This window comes from Alligator sinensis, unplaced genomic scaffold (assembly GCF_000455745.1).
Source record: "Alligator sinensis unplaced genomic scaffold, ASM45574v1 scaffold802_1, whole genome shotgun sequence".
In the NCBI taxonomy this organism is placed as follows: domain Eukaryota; kingdom Metazoa; phylum Chordata; order Crocodylia; family Alligatoridae; genus Alligator; species Alligator sinensis.
In genome coordinates, this window is record NW_005841918.1 from 2,243,030 (window position 1) to 2,267,492 (window position 24,463).

At 39.7% G+C, this 24,463-nt stretch overlaps 1 protein-coding gene across 3 annotated transcripts in view; it reads left to right on the plus strand.

Annotated features, from left to right (window-relative positions):
- The window catches only part of GRIA4 (glutamate ionotropic receptor AMPA type subunit 4), a 383,074-nt gene that overhangs the window by 129,681 nt on the left and 228,930 nt on the right, over positions 1–24,463 (plus strand). For all 3 annotated transcript variants that reach the window (XM_006018946.3, XM_006018945.3, XM_006018947.2), the window contains exon 3: positions 4,711–4,950. In XM_006018946.3, coding sequence (XP_006019008.1) covers positions 4,711–4,950 — 240 coding nt within the window. The remainder of the gene's footprint in view (positions 1–4,710; positions 4,951–24,463) is intronic.

Here is a 24,463-nt window from a genome sequence, read left to right on the forward strand (position 1 = left end):
CTGCATCACTCCTGGTAGGAAGCAAGCTTCAGCCAGGTGGCCCTGGTTTTAAAGCAAAGAGCTCTGGCTCGAGCTCCTGGATGCCTTCCACACACTCCACCTGCCCATGCCAAATAGTTGGTGGGCTCTTTCCAGCCTATAGGCCATATTTTGCCCACCCCTGGGTTAGATATTAGGAAAAACTGTCTCACTAGAAGGGTAGCAAAGCACTGGAACAGGTGACCCAGAGAGGTAGTGGAATCTCCATCCTTGGAAGTCTTTAAGACCTGGCTAGACAGAGCATTGGCTGGGGTGCTCTAGTTTGGGATGGTCTTGCTTTAAGCACGTGGTTGAACTAGATGTCCTCCTGAGGTCCCTTCCAACCCTAATTTTCTAAAATTCTATGATTCCTTGTCTTGCACTATCATACAGACAAAACTGAATCTGGAATAGAATTAGTTTACCATGTGGGTATCTTCCATTCTTCAAGAATTTGTGTCTGTTAAGAGAAGTATCTTGTACATCTCAAACTTTTCAGTCAGGGCACCCCTCCACCACTTTTTTGAATGAGAAGCACTGTTGGTGCTGGCTCAGCTTACCTCAGTGGTTTGTAACTAGCTGTTATTGGTAAAATTTCACCATGTAGCTGCCGTACAGCTAGCCCTGGACGGGCTGTGGCATATGCTCCTGTATTAGGGCTCTGATCAGCCTAAATCAGACAGGGGCTGCCTCTTGCCCTTGTCTAGCCTATCCTACACTCCTTCGGGAACAGGAGTGTAGGAGTGGGGGTTAAACTGGGAAGGCCTACAGCTCAGTTTGCCTGTCTTAGGCTGATCACAGCCTTACTGCGGCAGGAATATGCACCAGGAAATTTTACCAGGCTTCAGCACCTGCGTCGCAGTGTGCCTGAGTGGGTACTCATGGGACCCTGGGGCACTGCAGCACCCTGGCTGAGACCCCTGATTTAGAAATTTGGGTTTGGCCATTACTAGGCCTGTGTGAATAGGGAAGTATTCAATTTGGATTTGGCTGATTTGGAGGACAGTGATATGATTTGTAGATTCAGATCACTGTCCTGAATCAATTCAGCCAAATTGGCTTCAGAAGATTTGGCGCTGATTAAGAGCAATTTGGAGATTGGACATAGACTATAATGGGGAATCATTGAAATACCCATAACTTTTTCATTTTTTGGCTGATTCAAATAAAAATTTCAGGGATGGTAGCCCCTTCTGAGCATATGAGGCCTGCCAAGTTTCAAGGAGATAGGTGCAGGGGTTTCACTGACAAGGAAAACACAGCTTTCTTTTTAAAAAGTGTGTGGGGGGGGGAACAAGAACAAATATAAATGGATTGGATAAGGCTAAGTAGAGGGACTCTAGTTACTAATCTATACCCAATCCTTTTTAAGAACAGAAAGTAGCAGGAGACTGACTAGGTAGGAAGCCAAGCCAGTCCAGCACCTTTCAGATGCTGTTGCTCAGGCAGAAACACTCACAAAAGGCACAGAAAGCCTGCAGACAGAAGCTTATATGCTGTTTCTACATCCCTCCCCAAGAGTACTGTGATTGGAAGGGGACTCAAGGAAAGATCACAGTCACTAGCCACCAAAGATGTCAGTCTTTCCCTGCCTGCTCACCCTCCCTTTTCTCAGTTTATGTTCCCCTGAAAGACTGCCTTCCAAATCTCCAAATCTTTTTTTAATCTTTTCTGAATCGATTCAGAGGCTCCAAATCGATTCGGGGTTCTTTTTCTTCTCCCAGTTCAATTTGGATTTGGTGATTCAGCCTCCAAATTGGGCCAAATCTTCTCTGAATCAAATCGCAAACCAAAGCTTTGCACACCTCTAGCCATTACATGGATAATCTTTTTTTTTTTTTTTTGAGGCAGTATTCACTCATGCAGCAATCATATGAGCATAGCTATTAAGCAGGTTTAAGTGTATTTCATAGTATATTCAAAACAAATAATTTAAAAATACCTTGTATGTGTAAAGCAAAAGATCTCTTAGCTCAAATAATATCAGAAGCCTAATGTACAATAGCCCAAGTACAATGTGATCCAATGACACTAAATAATATGGTAGAAGTTATATATCTAACTGAAATTTAAAAACTAACGAGTTCAAATTTTCATTTTTTTGTAAAGCTATTAGTAAGTCAGAATACAATGACGTGAAACAACCCATGTATATGATGATTATTATATAGTTGAATCAGTAGCATTTATCGGTATCCAGCTGTCTGAGGTTGTGACACATGAGCATAATTCAATACGTATTTTCAAGGGTTGTTTTTTTTTAGTAAACTATTGAATTAGAAGAAATGTGAAGCCTTCCAATTTTGCACTTCATCTTATGGAGAAGCAAGTATAAGGGCATTATTTAGTAAACATCATAGTCTGGGTCCTAAATCTGTGGCCACATAAGTTTTCGTATAATATTTTTGCGAGGCTTTAATAGCCACATGTTTTTATTGAACTTAGATTTGTAGTAGATGAATGGTAAATTGTTTTGGAAAATGAGAAAGGATTTGGATAAGTGGCGTGGGGTACTTTTAGTGAAAGGGAATATAAATTCCTGTTAGGTCATGTCATATCATGTCATTGCTAGGATTTGACATCCATTTTTTTCTGAAGTGGAATTTGAATTTCAGTTCCACTGAATGGGACACTCCATATTTTGACATTTATTTCTTGTAAAGTTGTTAGTATCAGTGTAAAATCCCACCATGGTTATTTGATAGTACAATTAAGCCACTTTGCACTGGTGAAAAACCCTACATGGCGTACAAGAGAATGGTGAGTCAGGCATAATATTTTTCCAAGTGCTCAATATACACACTTCATCTTCATTAGCCTGATATTGTGGGTGTAATATGCCACATAGAGCAACTTGGGTTCAAAGAGCTTTTCACAACTATGGTTCAATGATGATAGACTGCAATGCATTAATAAACTGCAGAAGTGTGAGATATCAAATATTCACATCTTATATCTTTTGCTCATACACACCAAACATAATAAGAACTACATGGGCACAGAGTGGTCCAAATAAGTACCTGCTGACTCTACACAGGCACTGCTGCTCTAATACAATGCAGACAGTTTGTAGATCAGAAATACAGGGACTGTTAATACAGGTTTCACAACCTAGCCTAAGAGGTGGTACTTTAAGTAATTACCTTTTCATCATGCATGTAAGAAACAGTGTGGGGATAGGAGGTACAGTGCAGAAGAAATACCCAAGTATATACTGCAGGGAAAGAAGAATTGCTCAGAAGAATTTTTCCAACTGTTTGAGTTAGTCTAAGAAAAGATATTGGATTTACCCAAAGAACCTATACTGCAGGGAAATGTATTTGATGAAAAAATTGATTGTTGCCTTTTCTAACTGCTGTGATTTTTGGAAGTGTAAGTGTTAATAATTATGTATAGGTTATAATGCATTAGGGTTTTTAAGATGTAAGAGCAGGAAATTATTCATTTTGACTGTAATAAGTTGCTAATGAAACATGATATACCAGCAAAAGCAGCTGCATGGCCTGTTTTTCATGTGCATGGATCCAAAGTTTGTTATAGTCAATGAAACTCTTTATATTGGCTTCTGTGAGCCTTGCATTTGGCTCTAAGTTACCTCATAAATAGGTCAGAACTCAGAATATTTTTGATTGCAATTTGTCTTCTTTTGATGGTTGCATAGCATAGGTATACACAGGTCTGTCCGGCTCATGGCCCTTTGGGCTGCATGTGGCCTGCAGGGGGTTAATTTGCAGCTCCGGGGCTCGTGCTTGGCTGCTGCTCCCCACTGGTATGGCTGCATCAACATCTGAATGCTTGAGGCTCCCCCTCCCTCCTCTTGTTGCCCTCCCACCCCCCTCCCTGCAGCATGGTCCACAGCCCAGGGAGCTGGGGAGGGAGTGGAGGGCCTGCATAATTGGCACTGTGCACATGGCACTGTTTAGTGCACCACAGCAGAGGGGAGAGTTCATTCATGGCTCTGCTCCATCAGTATAGCTGCAAGGGAAGGGAAGCATTTTTACTCAATGTAGTGTGTGTGTGGCAGGGGGCTACCCATATGGTATGTGGTCCAGCAATATGGGTGCCATCCCCCACACCACCTCTTGCCACTGATTGTCTGTGAGGACTACCTGTCATGTGGCTCCACCCCGCACAAGTCAATTGGCAGACAGGGGCAGGGCTACATGATGGACAGCCCTTGCAGCCAGTTAGCAGCAAGGAGTGGAACCACGTAACAGGAAGCTCCCTGAAGCCAATCAGTGTTGAGGGGCAGAGCCACTGAGACCCCCCCGGCCAATCAGAGGCATGGGGGGCTGCTGCGCTCTGCCAACAAAATGGCTGCCTGACCCCGGTTCTGCCCCCAACATAGGGGTGGCAACCTCCACAAATTAGATATGTTCCTAAACATAAGAGAATACAGATGGACTTTTCATTTGATTGCAAAATGCTAATTTCTTATTTAAAACATATACGCCATTTTAATTGGTACAAAAACAGAGATAAATTTTATTTCTGTTATCTTATTTTATAACAAATAAGGACCAAGAGGTTTGATGCCATTTTTTGTTCCCAAACCAAATTTATATCAATATTCAAGTTGTAATACACAAGTGAAATAGAAACAAATAAATAAAATTGGAATATAGACACTTTGGAATACAAATATATGTTTAAAGTCTCTTTTACTAATTTAATTATTTTGTTTTCTTTCAGTTTGTTCCCAGTACTCTAGAGGAGTTTTTGCCATTTTTGGACTGTATGATAAAAGATCAGTACATACTCTGACCTCCTTCTGCAGCGCCTTGCACATCTCCCTCATCACACCAAGCTTTCCCACAGAAGGCGAGAGCCAGTTTGTGCTGCAACTACGACCGTCTTTACGGGGAGCTCTCTTAAGTTTGCTGGATCATTATGAATGGAACCGTTTTGTCTTCCTATATGATACAGATCGGGGTAAGTGGCAAGCCAGCTCTTCTCATTCCTGAGTCCTTGACTGACTGTTGTAATACTCATGCATTTTCAAATGCTTTGAGAATATAGTAAAATAAGGTCAGTGGGCTGAAATAGCCTTTTGCAGAGTGTCTCTGCACTTTAAGGAAGAATGACTCTCTTTGTAGGTGTTTGGCACTAAAATGTGTCTACTATTGCATAATGCCCCATAGTGTCATAATACTACATCTGAAATACTAAAAGGTGGTCATCAATGTTAATGTCATCAAGACACATCATGTTAGCAAGAATTAAAAATCAGAGCTTCTTTTTGGCCCTTGATTTTTCTCACCTGGTTTTGATTACAGTGGTAGTCATATAAATACGGAGTCACTCCATTTCTATCATAGGACCTATTGAAGTATAAACTGAGATCCTAGCCTGGTCCCTTTAGTTTCCATATTGTAAAAGGATCAGGTGGAGGGTTCATGCACAATAACTACACCCTGGTATTCATGAAAGGAGCATAAGGAACATGGGTGTAAGAGAAGATCTCTATGTAATACAGATCTACTGGACAGCAAAGTAACCTGGAAAGAGTACAAAACAGCATGCAATGTCTTCCCCTTTTTCTTGTGACTGCTAATAGCTACCACAATCCATCCTACCACAGTCTGCTATCTACTTATAATATTCTGTAGTGTTTGAAAAATGTTACCACTTCTAGCAGAGTCTCCCTATCAAAAGATTCTGGGATGCTCTGTTATATTCTTTAAGTGTGCACACTGTCCTTGGGCATGTCAGACTTACTGGTTGGTTGAGTAAGATTTCATCCTCCCCAAGTCCTCCCTTCATTTACTAGCAAAGCCCATCAACACTGGTTTCACTTATGGGACCAGGATCTGAGCTTAATGATTAGACTTTCATGAGAGAGGCAGGATTTTTCTCTTTATGTTAAGGATTTGCTTACAGAGGAAAATTGACTGGCATAACTAGAATAGAATAATTATTCTGCTATAGCTATGTATATAGAGCTCCCCATGTGGACAATCTGTTCTGGAATAAAAGTGGCTTTATTCTTGTATAATTGCTCTGCTTTGGAAGTGGAGTAATTATACTAGAATATAGCCACTTCTATTCTAAAATAGTGTTCACTTGGGGACTTATAGCATCATGGTTGTGGCAGCATAATCATTCTATGCTGGTCCATTTTCTCAAATAGGTGCTAATTTGAGTGGATTCTCAGGTCAACTATTTATTATGTAAAATGCCTGAAAGACATGGAGTTGGGCCAAAATTAATAAAACATTCAAGGATAGGGGTAATCATTTATTTGATGTAAAAAGATCTGTTAAAAACTTTTTGCCTATGTGCATGTCTAACAAAGAGAAGTTTGAGGTCTATTGTTGAATCATTCAAACTATAATTCTTCCTGTTTTAAAAATCTATTCCATGATCAAGCTGCAATAGCAAAGAATCTCAAGGAAAAACAGCAATGACAGAAAAGTGCAGCAGAATTTCATTTAAAGACTTTGTGGGAAGGCAGAAGTCCACAACCTTTCTGATCAAAATTCATATTCTTAATTAGATTGAGACATTATTTTCAAGCATGCAATGTTACTCCAAGGGCAGTTTTGGAATATCATTTATAGCAATTATTCTTAAGCAACTGAGCTCAGCAACTTTATGTTCATCATTGTGTCTTTGATAAGGACTTGAGATATTTGTCTGGTGGAAGCATGGGACTATGGCATCAGATAGTCTTTTTGCATCTAAAGAGCAACTTTTGTTGTTGCTGAATTCAATAGTGGGGAAAAAAGAAAATGAATCTTCATTTTAGCCATTCCAGTCAGCTGTAAAAATGATGGCTGCTAGCGTTGGCATATTCCACAGAAAATTTACGTTCACATTATTGCTAAAAAATGTTCATCAGTGTTTTATAAGTATTTTATTGCTTAAAAGAAAAGCAATATAGCCACTGCATCCATACCCGTTAAAAGAAATGTAAACTAATTGGGGAATGTTCAGAAAAAGAAGTTTAGAAAACATGACCTATAAAAAGGTTGAGATGATGAAAAATAAGATAGATGGTTGGGGGAGGTTAGTCAAGTTCATGGCTGTTAAAAAGGGAGACAATCAGTTGTTCCCTGTGCCCATGGAAGTTGGTATGAGAAGTAATTGGCTTAAATTCCGGTAAAGGGGATTTAAGTTAGATATAAGAAAAAATATAAGAGGCATCCTGTTGCACCCTGGGCCATGACAATCCACAGGATTGCATAAATGGCTGCGCTGTTGGCAGTGCCAGTGCAGTGGCTGTTCTTTTTGGGCCACCCCAACTCAGCAACTAGGACTGGTGCCCCAGTGCAGTTTATTGAGTTATAGTTAGTTGGCCAGGCAGGATTTGCAAGCATTGGTCTTAGTTTTAGCCCTATTCAGGATCTCTACTACTATTCTGGATGATTTCATAGGCATCACATTAATTAAAATCACAAATGACACTTCAGCAAATTGGGAAGCATTGCAACCAACAAGTAGGTCAGGTGTAAACAGAACACAGGAATCTAGAGAGGCTAGAAACATCAAAAAGTCAATAACCTGGAAATCTACATGTGGAGAAAAATAAATGAAACAGTTACTCATTGGTAGGGACATGTAGTACTTGGAAAGCAGCAATGTTTAATAAGATCCAGTGTTGCTAGTAAAACAACAAATTGGAAAAGCACTTGTAATGCAATCTTTCAGCCAACAGAAATACATTGTGCCTTTGGCTTGGCTATTCAGTAATATAGTTCTTTTCTGTGTAACACTAGTGAGCTTATTCTTAGAGTAATTTATTAGCTTTGTAATTTTTTCTTTTTTTCCTTTTCTTTTTTTTTTTTTCCTTTTCTTTTTACTTACAAAAATTCTTGATGGAACTCAGACAAAACTAAGAAATTATTAAGGGTCTAGAGGGACTGGTAAATTAGGGAAGAGTGCCAATGCAGGAATTCCCATATTACTCCATCCTCATTTTGCATTTAATCTAGTACCTTAGTGGGGACAATAAGAAGGACTAGGTTCCTTAGAGAAAGTTTCAGTTGATGGGCACCCTGCACCAGCTTTACTCAGCTCTTCTGCTGACAGCCCCAACTTTCACAAGAGTGGGGTGTGGATAGGACTGAGTGGGAGCTCAAACGTGACAGAGTTGCCATTGAAGCATTCCCTCTCAAAGTCCTTGTTAACTGGTTAGAATCTTCCTGGGGAGATGGGTTCTGCCTCATTCTAGTCTCTCTTCACCCTAGTGCAATATGGACTTTGGCTTTGAATAGCAGCTAAAGGAGCTCTCAGGAAAAAACACACTTTCAGAAGTTAGGAGGTGTGGGGCGGGGAGGAGCCAGAGCTATGAAGGGGTAGAGCATGGCTTGGAGTAGAAGAAAAGGTTTTGAAAAGGAGACAGTGGTTGAGAGGAAACATGCAAGTTCAGAAGTAGCACATGTAAGCATATATCGTGTAGACTTTTCAGTTCACTGCCACACCCATGTCATACACAGTGTCCAGAAGAACACTCTCACATTTAAAATAAATATTATGTTTCTTGATGGATTAAGAATGTATGGACTGAAAGTTGGATAGAAAATGAAAACTGCCATATTACCGCCCCCCTCACCTGTTAAATACTACATCATAGTATCATAGTACTTAGGGTCAGAAGGGACCTAGACAGATGATCAAGTCCAACCCTCTGCCCCGGGCAGGAACGGGTGCCAGGGTCATATCACCTGAGCCAAATATCTGTCCAGCCTCCTCTTGAAGACCCCCAAGGTAGGAGAGAGTACCACCTCACTTGGGAGCCCATTCCAGAGCCTGGCAGCCCTAACTGTAAAGTAATATCTCCTGATGTCCAGCCTGAACCTTCTCTCTAACAATTTGTGGCTGTTATACCTAGTAATCCTGGGTGGTGCCCGGGGGACTCCACAAATGCCTGCTGGTCCTCCCTGGTGAGTTTGTAAATGGCCACGAGATCCCTTCTCAGCCTTCTCTCATGGAGGCTGAATAGGTTCAGGCCCTTTAGCCTCCCTTCGTAGGGACTGCATACAATGATATCAACATGGCAACTGAGCACTGATTGACCAATTCAGAAAACAATGTAAATGATAGGCTCAAACCTATATCTGTTGATTCAACAAAGAAGGCTTTTCACCTGGAAAATGAGACTGCCTAACCAAGCTATAATGAAAATTAACATTCCCATGTTACAAAAAACTTGCTTAGCTTGACAAAGATGCATCAAAACACCATGTTCTAGGATAGCAACACCATGCAAAACACAAATTGACAATGTATCCACTAAACGTTTCTTTGCCACCATTGGTTCAACCAAGTCACAACCATTGTTCAGTAGGCGTTAGAGACTTCAATAGCCATTACAGATGGCAAGCATACAACTACAGTGATGCTTCAGGCAAACAACTTCTCGGTGTGCCTCAAACTAAATAGGCATCTGCTGTTTAATCATAAGCAGCCAGGAAAATTTCATTTCACATGATAGAGAAAAGGCTATTTATTAGACTTCTACTTTGTATCCTATGACCAAAGCATACAGGTTCTGGTTGCAGAACAAACTGCCCTGAGTGACTTACTGCATAACTGACAGTGTCCTGTTGTCAGACACATTAATCTCCCCATCTGTTCACATAGCAGCTGAGGTCATGTTGGAGCTTCATGAAGGCTGATTGGAACAGCTAAAGAGAAACCATAGGAATAATGACTTGCCAAATACCTGTAAACATAGACAGCTATGATGAATTCACAGCCTCCTTAAAATGGTCACAAAGAAATAATTTTTCTGTGCTGTTGCAACCAGGTTCCTAGAATAACTGGACCCTGATGGATGAGAAAAATAGATAAGAGTTTTTCAAAATTTGGCTATCCCCCAGTCAAGCACCCACTCAAGCAGGAAAGCCAAGAGGCTTCTCTTTGGTCTGGGAGATGCTAACCCTCCCCCAAGTACTGTTCCACATGTTACCACCAATTCTAATTCATCCAAACACTCCTGAACGACAAAGCCTAAGCAAATCATCATCACAAAGGGAAAGTGAAGAAAGCCTTCATTCTTCTCTACCTGAATTCCCAGCAACATCATATTTGTCACCACCATTCTTTAGATGATATGTGGATAGGGCCTTAGCATTCACTAACCCTGAGCAACCAACCATCCTACAAATATCATCAGCAACTACCATTATCCCTTCAATGAGGAGAATGCAACCAAATGCTAATGAACATAGACTTGCTTATGCATGAAGGTCCTGAAAAACTTCTGGCATACTGCCTTCTGATTAGGAGCAGGAGCTCTTAAAGCCTTGGGACTGTCACAACCAAGTGAATGTGAGAAAACAGTATGGTCGAGAATCAAATCTGATCACAGACTCTAAAAATTAACCACCTGACTTCACTATCCCATGTAAGATATGGATATAGCAAACCATATCAGAACCTCAGAGAGATACTGAAATTGCCTACCAGACATATTAAAATGAACGCCTGGTAGGCAACTGTGGAGAAGATATCCAATACATGGAACATCCAGAAATGTTCTATCCTTTTCTAGAACAAAAGTCCTGATTCATTTTGTGTTAAATGAAGCTATGGCATGGTAACAAATGTTTACATCAACTTCTAATGGTCCTTTCATGTTGCCACATGAAAGAAAAAAGGAGACTTTGCTCTGGTTGAGAACCTACCTAAAATAGTACGTCAGAAAGGCTACTAGCCCAACTGCACTGTCACTTCAAAGAAACTGCACCCAGTTAAGTAAAAAGAGCAGTGATTGTTTCAATGCGCTAATATTTTTCATACTTCTAAATTCTTAGAATTACTAATAAAATTGGCTGTATAATAATTTCTTAGCAATTAGATATGTAGAAGGTGGTATATCTAATTGAGTTATCTTAATATAAATTTTATTTAAAATAGGAATTTGAAAATCGTAACACTTGTAATTCAAAAAGCAGGGAAAAATTCCTCAGGAATCTCATTTATTTGACAAAAGTATAAATGTCAGTAACTGTCTTGTATGCTTGATCTAGTATACCTAACAGATTGTCTATACAGGGTGTATCTACATGTGCTTTTACTCTCGCCTAAACTTAATGCAAATTTGCCTAATGCACATTAAGGCAATTTAGGTATGTGTCTACACATGCATGTGCTATGGCACATTAACAGAGAATGCAGACCAACTTGGAACTACAGTTAGTCCCAAGTCAGTTGACATACACAGCATTAATGCGCTTTAGCGTGTCTACACATGCGTTAAAGTGCTTTAATTATTTGCGCCTAAATTTGATACCTGCTTTTGCAGGTATCAAATTTTCTATTTTAAAGTGCATTAAGGGTCTACACATGTAGATCTGTGCCATTAATGCACCTTAAAAATGGCTTATGTAGATGTGCCCATAGAGAAATTGTCCTAGGATAAGAAAGGATGTGAATTTAAAATGCAGTAGGCATTCTGGAGCAGCTTTGCAGACACACACTCTGGTTCAGGAGTGTCTGCACAAGAAAAGTAGCTGAAATTGTTTTTTGGAATAAAATTACCTTTATGGGATGATAATCCAGATGAGTCCTAATAACAATTCTGCATTCAAATGCTGTTTCTTATATGCTGAAATGAAAGGACTTTGCCTTCTTTGATCCTAGATGAGGAGCTGGGGGTTCTAGAGCAATGCATTTAGTAGCTGTGTTTTTAAGATATGAACTAAATTCCTTATAAATCAGACAGTGCTAAACAGAAATGAGTCTTGTGATATAATGGCTTTTGGCTTGTTTAGTAATCTTTGAGCCACATTCTACTCTACTGTATGCTGGTGCAAAATCTGTACTAACGCCCTGGACTACACCAGTGTATATCTAGAGTAAGGCTGTTGGCTAGAGTGAAAGGATTGGAGGTTAGACCAGTATAATTAAGAGCTGATTTTCTAAGTTTGAGTCTATCTGAGGCCATCATTAAGCTAAGATCAGTAATAGAGCTATAGACAGTTGAGAGATGCAACATCCAGCACCGCAGACCTCCAAAGAAGCCTTGAAAAGTCAAACAAGGAAGCCAACCACACTTCCAAGTGCTCATCCTTTAGAAATTTATTTCAGTGTGGACATCTGAGTTCCACAGCTGCTGTGCTTAGCCTTTTATGTGGCCACAGGTGTTGGCTTCAACACTGGAGCATAGAGTGGTAGAAAACAAAGGGAAGCATAGTAGAGACTGCCAGGGACTAGAGAAAGTGCCAAGTTAATACTGAATGTAAAATAAATACTTGTGCCAATTTGTTTCCAAATGCATTTTGAGTTAGAAAAATTAGCTTTTCTTTGAGAATCAATTTTTGAAAAGCATTATCTGTGTATAATTGATTGTTTGAAGTTATAATAAGGCATAAATCAAAAATGGTTTTATGAAAAGCACGTAAAAAGTTTACCCACATTCTAAAATACGTATGATTATTTCAATGAACTCACCTTGCTATATCTTGTAGACACTCGCTTGGCCAAATTAATTCCTGGTGTAACTTCAATAACTTCTCTTCAGTTACAGCAGAAAATAAATATGGATCACCTCAAGAAAAAAAAACTAGAGAAGCATGAAAATATCTCTAAATTGCTAAATATATATGAATGTCTAATGCCACTAGCATTATGGTGTCTAAGCACCAGTATATAGAGTTTGTATGATGATGAGGTTTTATGGGGGTGGGGGATGGAGGAGGCAAGGAGGAAGAGGAGGAGATGTTGGTCACAAGTCCCATAGATTCATTTTAAGAATGAACATACTTTTGGAGTTTTATATCTTACCCCAAAGGGAGAGAGCTAGTCACGTTCCTCAGTAATTAAAGTTGAATTATATTTCTGTGTGTTCTACAGATATTTTTATTTGCTTTGTTCACCCAAAAATCCATTTAAATGTTTGCTATACTTAAAATGACTGAACCGTTATCACACTACTACAGATACTATTTCTGCCTTTGTATAGGGAATTTTCTGTGGTAGTATTTACAAACAACAGCACTTAGCTGCTTATGGTACCAAAACTACAGTGAATGTTTGAGATTTTATTATTCTGTAACTGAAAGGAGAGGTGCCAAGGGGTCCTTCAGTTATAAAGGCTCATAATTCCCCTTTTGTACTGTGACCTTAGTGTGCTTTAATATTAATGCACACCTGGACACGGCAGGAAGTCTCTTTCTGGGCAAAGGACCTACCTGCCAACATTGCTTGGACTGTGAATGGCAGTCAGTGTATTCATTGTGAGTTCATAGACCTGAGCATGTTAAGTGGCAATATGTCACCAAAGAGACAAGATGCAAATGAAAATGTTGTGTACGTCACAGTGTAGTGCACAGCTAAATCAGTTAGGAGCAGTTGCTGGGTGAGATCGCCCTTTAAGAGAAGTTTGAAGTTGAATTTTAGCCATGTTCTCTGCATAGATGAGGATATTTACATACTTTCCATTCCTGCAAATGTATACAAAGATCTCTCAGAACTAGGCACTGCACAACTATGCCCAATCATATAACCTTTACTTACATCAGATAGCACTTACATGCCATGTCCATTAACTGCAACAGAAAAAAAGTGCAAGAACATAGCTGCTCTGAGAATAAGGGTGGGAGAACTGGATTCTTAGGAGAAAAAAGATTTGAGGACAAGCGTAGCTTTTCAGGGAGGTATGTAGTCTTGAATGAGGACTAATACAAAATAATAGATTCAGATTATTAGGGGCTGAAAAAGACCTTGCAGATCATTGGGTGTGGCCTCCCCTGCAACACTAGGAAAGATGCACAGAGGAGAAAGGCACCCCAGACCCCTGCAACCAGCCTTGAAGACTACATCAGGTCCCTAACAAATGATTTTCAGCAGTCCCAAGACACCTTTTTCCCCTTTTCTAGCCATAAAGGGCTCATCTAGGATTTGAACCCAGAACATCTCGCTACTGAAGCAAGAATCATACCCCTAGACCAACAAGCCATGCATGAAGTGTAAAGACAGGATCTTGAAAAATCGTAATTGGAAATCAATTCAGATTATCTTTGAGAAGACTATCAGTGTTATATTGATAAAAAATAAAAATAAAAGAATAATAATGCTGTGTGTTTGAGGGAGCTGTCTCTCAAGTGAGGTACCTCAATGACAATCTTCAGTATTTTCACTGGCAGTTATTCAAAAGAATAAAACTGGGAGGAGCAGCATATACCACTGAGGACAGAGAAATAACACAAGTAGGTCTGCATTCTGCATGCAGTAATACACTGGGATTCGAAATATGAATACCAATGTAATAAACTTCCAAGAATTCAGGCTAATGCATCTAGGAGAAATTACTCCAAAGCATGCATACTCAGTTTGAGGGGAAAACCATCATATCAGTAAATGCTAACAGAAACCGTGGTGTGCCAGTGGATTGGATGTAAAATAGACATGAATTTGCAGTCTGAGAATGGCCCATCCTGGTATCGTATCAAAAGAGAGTTCAAGTGATTTCTAGAATATTTTGTTGAAAATTATGTGACTTTGCAGAGAAAATGACTTAAGAGAAAATATTGGAAGAGATATGTATGGTTTAGCCAAGAGGGATTACAAATGGGACATAAATCTACAGATAATTTAAATCTGTAAATGTCAAAAACAGAAGTATCATTTGACAGAGAAAGGAGCTATTATGCTGAAGGAGTAATAGGATGAAATTAAAGAGGGGAGAAATTACTTTGAATTTATGATAATCCTCAGACTCTTCTGTTGAATAGTTTTTCAAGGAAAGAACTGGACATGCTGCTGCTTTAGATTTACATCTAAACCAGAAAAATATAAAATGTGTGAAAGGCAACATTGGCAGGGAGATTAATGTACTTCTTTAACATGTCCTATTTCATGTCTTTTCTGTGTCATCCTATGAATTTAGCCTTTCCTTCTTTTGATGATACTTTACATTCTTTATTTCCATTAGTTCTGTTGGTCTAGGCATTTATTGACAAATCTCTAAGAGTTTGCATAAACTTTTCAGAGCAGAGCCTATAACGCAGATTTAATGGAAAAGACCACTAAGGAAGATAGCTATAGAGATGAATTTTTACCTTATTAAGATAAAAGGACTGAAGCAGGAGGAGAAAAAGAATAAGGATGAAAATTACAAAACAACACAAGACCTCAGAAATTAAAAAATAAAAGAAGAAAGAAGAGATAATGGAGAAAAATATATAGAAAAATATTTTAAAAGTTAAAAAGGAAAAGAAATGTGTGGAAAGATATATGTAAAGGGGACAGATTTAAGAGCAGGAAGAAAGAAACAAAAATGGGGAGAATATTGAATAAATATGAATAAGGTTAAAATAGAAGATACTAAAAACTAATTAGTGGTAAAAAATGGTTGTACATTTGGGAATAACAAGCATTTTATGTTAATTGCCTTGGGTGAGTACTTAATAGTTAAACAAGGTTTCAATGAAATAATAGCATTGGGGTTAATAAAATTAAAGAGACAATTTACCAAATAATACGTGTAAAAAAAAAAAAAGAGGAATAAGATACTGGGGAATATGAGGACTCTCAAGTAGTTTTTCTATGTAACTGAATATTTTATTTAGGGAACTGAATACTAATTACTCCTAAGAAGCTGGAACTACTGGTGAAAATAATATATATTATAAGCTTTAAAAAGTGCTTTCTGTTTCCTAAATTAGGCACTTAATATAGTCTTCTCTCAAAACAGAGCTTGACAGAAACTTTTCCACAGAAAGTTTATGTGCTAGAAAATGTGGAATCAGAATTTCCCCCCGTAACAAGGTGATTTTGTCAAGTATTCTGAGAGAAACAAGATGGGTTTGCCAGAGGAACCTGCCTGGTGTCTTGCCAGTTCACTTGCTGAGAAAATTGTTGGGCTCTGTTGAGAATCAGAAAGCCTGGGAGCAGGGCTGCCAGGTCTTTGAGTGGCTCAAGGAGCCTCATCAATTTTTGTTTTGAAAAATTAACCAAAAATACTGTGGGATATATGTTGATAAAAACAGAATTTTGGAATTCTTTGTTCATTAATGTTTTAAAAATTTTGAGGGCTTGTAGTTATGTGATTTTTTTCCCATTGATCTCTCAAAATTCTTAATAGGATGGGAATGCTAAGTTTCCAGAAGCCCTCCTCACAACTATTAACACTGTGAGTGATTTCATGTTTTATCTGGGTTTATTTTTAAAATGTCATCTGTGCCCCCAAAGAAATGTAGGGGGAAAAGTGTTGGGTATTCTGAACAGATGGCTCAAGCTCCACGTCTCCTAGTAACTAGACTCTATCAATTTAAGATAATTGCTAACCTTGCCAATTAAAATACCAGCTCTGAAAATGGCAAACAAATTTAGCAACTGTAGGCAACTGTGATAAAACCTACATGTGTACCTATGATCACACAGCATAGAGACAATATTGTATGTCTCGTTTAGATGGTGGGCATTCCATAAAGTCCACTTCTGTCTTTTCTAAGTTCTAAACAAGTTTCCTAGTTCTACCGCCACTCCCCATCTCTAAGTAATGTTTGTTATCAGGCTATATATATTTTAAAGACCATTTGTTAAAACCAAAACTTTCTGGAGATGCATCAGTTTTGATGAAGTGTTCATGAAGAGGATTTCTCACATACAGGAAAGAATTTATGGTCAAAAGGGAAAGAAATAAACCTAGGAGTCATTTTTAGCATACCCAAAATAGCCTTTAGCACAAAGGTAAGGGTAGAGAGTCCTACAAAGCTGGAATTCCCACAACCCAAGAGATGAATTTCAAGAGAGGACCAACCAGCATGTTGTCTGTTCTGGTTTGGCTCTTTCTTGTTTCCACGAACATTTTTAAAGGTCTTAGTTTCGCCCTGATGTGGAATAGGAAAAAGAAATGTCTCCACTTTGCATGGGATTTCCCTGCCCAACTCTACTGATACTGCTGTGCTTCCTACTTGTTATCACAAGGGTGATAACCTCAGAATGGCATGCTTCATTAATAAGTGCATAATAGCTCTTCCCTTTTCCATATCTCTTATTTTCTTGACTTTGAGATAGCAAAAATTTCAGACTTGTTTCTCTGGGACTTCAAATGGTGTGGTCCCCCCTCACCCCTTACCTTTCAATATATTTATGCAGGGGAGGACCCAATTATTTCTTTACAGCATTTACCTGAAGTGCAAGAATTAATGATATTGTATGAAGACCTAGACGCTCCACTTTTTGTGATTATACATTTGTCAAGAACCCGAAGAAAGGAAAAATAATTTCCCTTGTGACCTGTTATTTTAGCAGATACATAGTAAGTTATTGCATTTAAAAATATTGCTGTTAGATTGCAGTGTAGCATTTCAGACAACACAGAAAGATGTTCTTATATAAATAACAGTATCAGCCAGCCTTTAATTTTGCTTATCAAAGTGTTCATGTGACAACTGCCATCTTGGCTAGCATCAGGGATCTCCAGAATAAAATATGTGAATTTCTACCATTTGAACTAGGGAGCCAGACTCAAGCTGAATGTAGAAACAGATCCATATGGATTGGGTGCAGAAAAGAGCATATAGCTTACTAGTCAGTGTATGTTGTATATTACCTCAGGACAGGGAAAGTTTGTTGGAAAATACAGATGCATTGAAACCATAGAAACATACCAGTTCAGAATGAACACTTCATTGAGAGGGGTTTCTCGGCTCGAGTGTGGCCAGTGGCTTGGGGGAGGACGACATTCACTTGGAATGTAGGAAACTGAGGCATAATTCCCTGGCTTTAAATCAGGCAGAGCAGAGACTTGAACCGAAATTATAAAGCTTTGGTTTGCCTTCTCCTCCCTGTCATCTTGTTTTGTTGGGGGCGGAGGGGGGGTTAATGTAAAAACGCAGGGTACCTATATATGTGCCTGATGCCTGCTCCATTGCATGCTAATTAGCATGCATCAGAAATGTTCCGGCAATCTTGATGGCACGTGTGTTCAGCATCCCCGCACTTCAAAATGGTGGTGGGGGCACTTTACTAAAGCTCATTGAACGAGCTTTAGTTAAAGTGCCCTGGCCACCATTTTGAAGCACAGGATGCTAAATATATGAGACACTGAAGGTACTTTAATTAGTGCGGCTCCCCAGAGCCACTTTAATTAAAGTGCCCCCTCCTGCCCCCTTGGACATCGTCAGTTTTTAGTAGCAGAAAAACTGTCTCCTAGTTAGCTCTTCTTCTTCAGATCATGGTAGTTCAATTCCTAGAAGGACCCAATGGAGGGGAGGGGTGGGATTCATCTTAGCCAACACATCAGAGATTGAATTGAGGCCTTCCAAAGTAAATGTGCTTCAATCACTGGGCTGTGCTACAAAGCTGAAAGAATTACAAAGCCAACAAATTAATATTCTCTGTGGATTGGGCACAAAAGATACCCATGTAGCACTTGGACAGAGCCTGATCTATTTTTGTTGTGAGGCACCCCACCTGGACTTAGATGTCTAAGTCCCACCTTTGTTCTAAGGAGAAAGCTAAAGTGGCCCTGTTTGACAAGGCACAATATTAAGTAAGCAACTAAGTACAGGCATTGGTTGAGCTGCTAATATCCCTGGGCACCTACATGTGGGTTTCTGACAATTCTTAGAAGCAAGTCAATTGCAGCATCTCAACACCTAGCATGCCTCCTTCATAATACTCACATTGTGTTGCACGGAAACACAGGCAATAACCATGGGTCAGGCAATCAGGGCTGCCCTATGCACTGCTGTCATCTGTCACCAAGCAAACTTAAAGGCTGCAGAGTATGCTGAGATGTGTGCACAGGTATACCAATCCATTTTGGTGCTAGATGCATGACTGAGGCCCTGGAAAGATCCAGTCTGCTACATTTACTCCTAGTATACTTAATTTTTATAGATGGTATTGAATTCAGCTCAAAAATGCTATCAGTGATATTGGTAGTGCTGCCAGCCACTCTATGCTTAACAGCCTAGGGGTTAAAGAATTCATCCAAGATATGAGAATCTATGTATAGGCCCCCAATACCATAACAAACAATGGGTAAGAGGGGCACAAGCCTTGGGTACCAATTTAGGAGGTGCCCCAATTCATCCCCCATCCCCATGGAATCAATGCCCCAGCAGCAAGAGAAGTCCCACAGTGTTACTCTTGCAGCAGCAGCCACTGCACAGATGCCAGGCTTCTAATGCTGCTGTTTTAAGAGCAACAGCTAGGTTAGGCAGAGCATGAGGCAGCTGCAGTGGCAGCTGGGGACTGGGTAAGACTCCTTTCACTCCCCTCCCAACTTCCTGCTCTCCGAACCACCCCTCTCCCCCCTACATTGTCCCACAGGGTTTGCCCTTGGTGCAAACTGTGTCCCTTACATCACTGTAGGCCCCACTCATCCTGTGGGGATTCAAACCCACATCTCCCATTTCCTGGAATAGTGCTCTACTTGCTATTGTAGGAGAGTCAAACATGCGGCCAGATTTTGTACCATTCATACAACTGACTTCAGACCCAACCCAGGGGAGCTTCTCACCACAGCTCTCTGAGCCACTGTGCTGGCATGGCCAACACCCAGGGGCTTAACATGAACCCCTTCTCTCCACGTGACCCTCATTTTCCAGTTTTTGATTGCCATTCAGCATGCAAATCAGTGGCAGGGTGGCAAGCAGCAGCAGTAACCATCCCTCCCCTCCTCTCCAGTTGGCCACACTGACATAGTGGTTCTGGCACCTGTGGTGAGAAGCCAAGTGAATCAGATCCAGAGGTAGGTCATCTGGCCTGTGAGAAGCACCATAATCTGGATCCACCCCACCAATTCATTTGAACACTACACCTGTGTTGTACTATAAACTATATAATATGTTGCACCTTTCCCACTGAAATTGAGCCATTGTGCAGCCAATAACACATGAGTATGGAACCAGAAAGAGTACAGGCACGAGGGAACATGCCTGTCTAATCCAGAGGTAAGGCTATTCTCCTCAGAGAGACAGTGCTGCATTCTGATCCCTGCTTTCAAGAGTGTCTATGCATTTTTACACTGGAAAGTCACTGGTTCAAAAACAGAAATAATGGGCACCACTGGTTGGTTAGTCACCTCCCTTCAAGTACAGGAGTGCAAAAGAACAAGGTTGCTTACTGCTGAACTGAAGTCAGGCAGCTGAGCTCCACAGAAGGTCAAGAGTTCAGACATACTGCTGTAATTAGCATTTCCTTTTGGTGTCCTTAGGTGCTTCCAGGTTTTCTGAATCAGTCTTAGAAGCTTCCTGTTTCTTTCCATTCTCCTTATAAAGAGCCAGGCCAGCTAGACTTGGTCATATTGGATTGTTATTCTGTGGGCCTACGTTTGACCATCAGTTATATAGAAGACATCAGTTATATAGAAGACATAAATGTTTAATCTGGTCAAACTGGATTGTTCTCCTGCTTCAATAGGTGCCTATACATGAGCTGGGAGGCTGGTCCAATGTGCTGTAATTACAGTGCATCAGAGCAGAGCTGATTAATCAAGTCTGCTGGAGCTTAGTAATTGCTGCACTCCAGCCAACCTTCGTGTCTTACATATCAGCATCCTGCACTTCAAAATGGCAGCAGGAAAGCTTTAACTAAAGCTCATTTGACTAGATTCTAGGCATTGGAAACAAGGTGGATCAATCCCCGTTTCATAGAAGAACTGAAAATATTTTTACAAATTGAACAAATGCAGTTAATAACTATCCCACATATTTTCTTAGTAATGATTTGATCCAGTAACACTTTATAATCTGTATTCCAGGGATTCTTCTGTAACCATAAAGTACTCTATCATACCTTAACATCTTTCTAACGGTAATCTGGCAGCCCCTTCTGCTACCAGTGTAATACTGCCAATATTTACTGCAGAAATTGCATAGGTTTATGTAAGTAGGGAATAATATCCTTAACTGGCATAAACCTGAGAGCTTGTGTGAATTAAAAGGATGAATGATTATTTACATCAGCTTGAAGTCCTAGCCTGAGATCATGTGGCATTGCTATCTACTGGAGAATTCAAATTAGGCCAACCACTGCAATTCAGATTCATATTAATCCAAACCATTCTGGATAAATTAAATTAAAAGAAGCAGTACATACCCTGGTGATGATAATTTCAAAACCTGTGTAATCTAAGGACCAATCATGAAGGGGGAGGGAGAAAGGGAAATGATTTTCCCATTCTGCAAAAATCTGATATTTTGCAAATTTTAACCATCCCAAAATGGGAGAAAAAGTCAAAATTCAAGTTGTCAGGAACAACTTAAAAGTTGGGTCATTTTAAAGTTCTATTTCCATGAATTGAAAACATTTCATTTCTGTTTTGAACCTTTAATACATTTTTATCTAAATCACCTTCAGATTCAAACCCACAAATTACCATACTTACTCATGTAGCACCAGCATGTTTTCCCCAAAATCAGACCTCCAAAATTGGGGTGAGTATTTAAGTGCAGATGACTTTCTTCCCTGGAATAGAAGCATGGAGGAATAGAAACAAGGAGACGCTGTGCTGCAAAATTATTGTTGTTTTGCTCTCAGCAAGCAAACAACAAGGATAGAGCCCAGCGTTAACCCTTCCGCACTGGAGCTATTGAATTAGCAGCTGTTGATTTTTTTAGCTGACCAGCCAAAAAATGCTGCCAATTTGACATTGGCTGTGAAAAGGTTAAGCCTGTGAGAGAGAAGCAGCAGCCATTTTGTAGCACAGCCTTTCCATGAAAGAAGCCAGGTTTAGGCCAGGACTCTGGAAAAAATATTCTACATTCTGCCTTCTAAAAATAGGCTGCATGTCTTATTTTGGAGGGAGGTGTATGTGGTATCAAGAAAATACAGTAGATTAAGAACATAAAATCATTTATTTTAGAAAACAAAGTGTCTGATTTCAACAGCCTTTGAGAACTCCCCCCCCCCCAAAAAAAAATTCAAAACAGAAAATGTGTGAAAATCAACCTTTTTCTGAAAAAGTTTTAATTTTCATGACATCAGAGCTGTTTCAAATAATTGTTTTACCCAGGAAAAGAAAATCTCACCTCTGAATAATTTTTCAAAAAAAAGAATTAACATATAATTGCATATATCTTTTGACATCTAGCACCATCAGTGAATTCTCCTCATCTGGCCTTCCCACCTATCATGACCCAGGCTTTTATCTTAGATTCTTTCAACTGAATATCTCAGAAGACAAAAATGTGTTCTGGTTCAATTTCAAGATATTAAGCTTCACGCAGAAACACTGGATGAAAATATATGGACTGGGGTTTTTAAGAGATCAAGAAAGGTGATCAGATTGGTCCCTTCTGCATGTAAAATTGATTTTTGTTTAATGTCCCTAAGTACATCTCCAAATAAATCTCCCTTATCAACTCAGAACTGGCATTTGCCTTCACAGACTCTCTGCCTGTAGTGTCTCTGTGTTTATAGATTTCTCTTACCACATCTGCATCATTGTCCATGTGCATCAATATAACACCTTCATCTCCTGAATAATTCAGACTGGTTTTTACTTTTTCTTACCTTGACAGTGAGAATGCTCTTTGCTATCATTTCCAGACCCCAAGTGCCCAGACTATTTTATCTGTAGAACGCGGCTTTCCATATGTGCAGCAAAGTATAAGTAGGCTCAAGGAACTCTATCACCTCACCACTTACCTCAGCATCCATTTCTACATTGTTGTCTATTATTTTAAATGTTTTCATGTGGGTGTCCAAACTTACTTGGTACAGCCCTGTGTGTTCCCCTCTGATTATTTAACATTCACATTCTTTTCTGCTTGCTCAACGAATATTGCTGTGGTTTATGCAAGCTTTTCTTTTACAGCCTCTATCAGCTTTCCATTTCTTTCAAAATCTTGAAGTTGCACTGCATTGTACAGTTTCATTTATTCTTGTCCCATATTTTCCTTTTCTTCCAGCAAGTTCCAGTAATCCTGATTTATTTTTCAACCCATACATAAGAACCCTGGAGCATCCTATTTGCTTCTATTTTTATTTCTACCATTCTACCCTTTGCCAGAGATTACAGTTTTTAGCTTGAAAGCATTTTCAGAAATGCGTAATATGTCTCTTAAAATTGTTCTAAATCTATGGCATCCCCCAAGTGTGTCTACTAGAAGCTGTGAGTATCCAGAGTGAAAAAAATAATCATAGACATGTCTTTGAATGTAACAGTGTTTTGATTTGGTGTGTGGATGAGAACAAGAAATGCTGTACTGATTATCTTAAGTTATTACAGAAAGATAAAGAAGTGATATTTTGATTTAATTTTAATTCTTTAAAAAAAGTACATATCTGCCAGCCAAAAGAAAAAATACACAGTGCTGTGTATTCTATTCTCAAATGAAATGTCAGGCCACCAGATAAGAGTAATACTAAAGTATAGCATTTAATGTGCTCTCAGAGTTTGGATTCACAGTTCGTTAAAATACTGAATTACAGAAATTCTTCCCTCCCACAAGATAGACACCTTTAGTATTACCATCACACAGCTGTTAAACTGGGTGTTATCCAATCAGACACAGTCAGAGCTGTTTCCTTTTACATGGATAATTCTGAATTCCTGTAACAGGAAGTAGAACACAAGCAGAGAAGTATCATAAAATGGTTATCCTAGAAATGAATCAACAAAAACCAGAACATCTGCTCATCAAAAAACACCAGAAAGCAGTGTACTTTGTTTGCACAACTCTTCTTGATGTACTTGGCATGCCTAATGAGACTGGCAGATTGCTGAGAAATATTGCTCATGTTCTCTGCTCATCTTCAAAATATCTTAAATACCACAAACTAAGTGCTCAGCTGGTGAAACTGATGAAATTTAGGAATTACACACATTTACAACAGATGACATTTTGGACCTACATGTCAGCTGAAAAACCAGGAACAATGAGACAATGGAATTTTAACGCCTTTTAAAAATATATTGGTGAATTTAAGTGCTGAGACAATTCACTTACAGGTGATTTAAGTGAATGTGGTCAGAATGACAAAGAACTGTTTAAAGATGGGGGAGCAAAATCCTCAACTTGATGAATCAGCTAGTCCTTTTGTGGAGCTCTATACCAAGTGAGAATCCTGGCAAGTATCTATTACGGCTGTGTGAAGCTTTGGGTGCTGATTCGATTCAGAGGAGATTTGGCGGCCAAATCTTCAAATCCAAATCCAATCAGGGGAACAATAAAAAGGTCCAAATCAATTTGAAGCTCTCTGAATCTTCGGAAGAGATTTGGAGAGCTTCAACGATTTGGGCAGTCCCTGCCTGCTGCAGCAAGGAGCTGGAGCCAGAGTCAGAGTTGGTAAGTAGAGGCCGGGGGACCTGGAGGAGGGGAGAAAAGGGGGGAGGAGACCATGGGGAGACCCCTGCCAGGTCTCATCCCCTGCCTGCTCCCCCAGTGCCTGCTGACCCCCCCAGCCGCTCCCCCAGTCCCCTCCCATGACTGCCCCGCCTGGCCCCAGCTCTCGGTGCTTTAAAAAAAAGCCCTGATTCACCGGGTGCTGCCAGGCAGGGGGCAATCCCTGCTGTGCACACTGCCCCACACTGCAT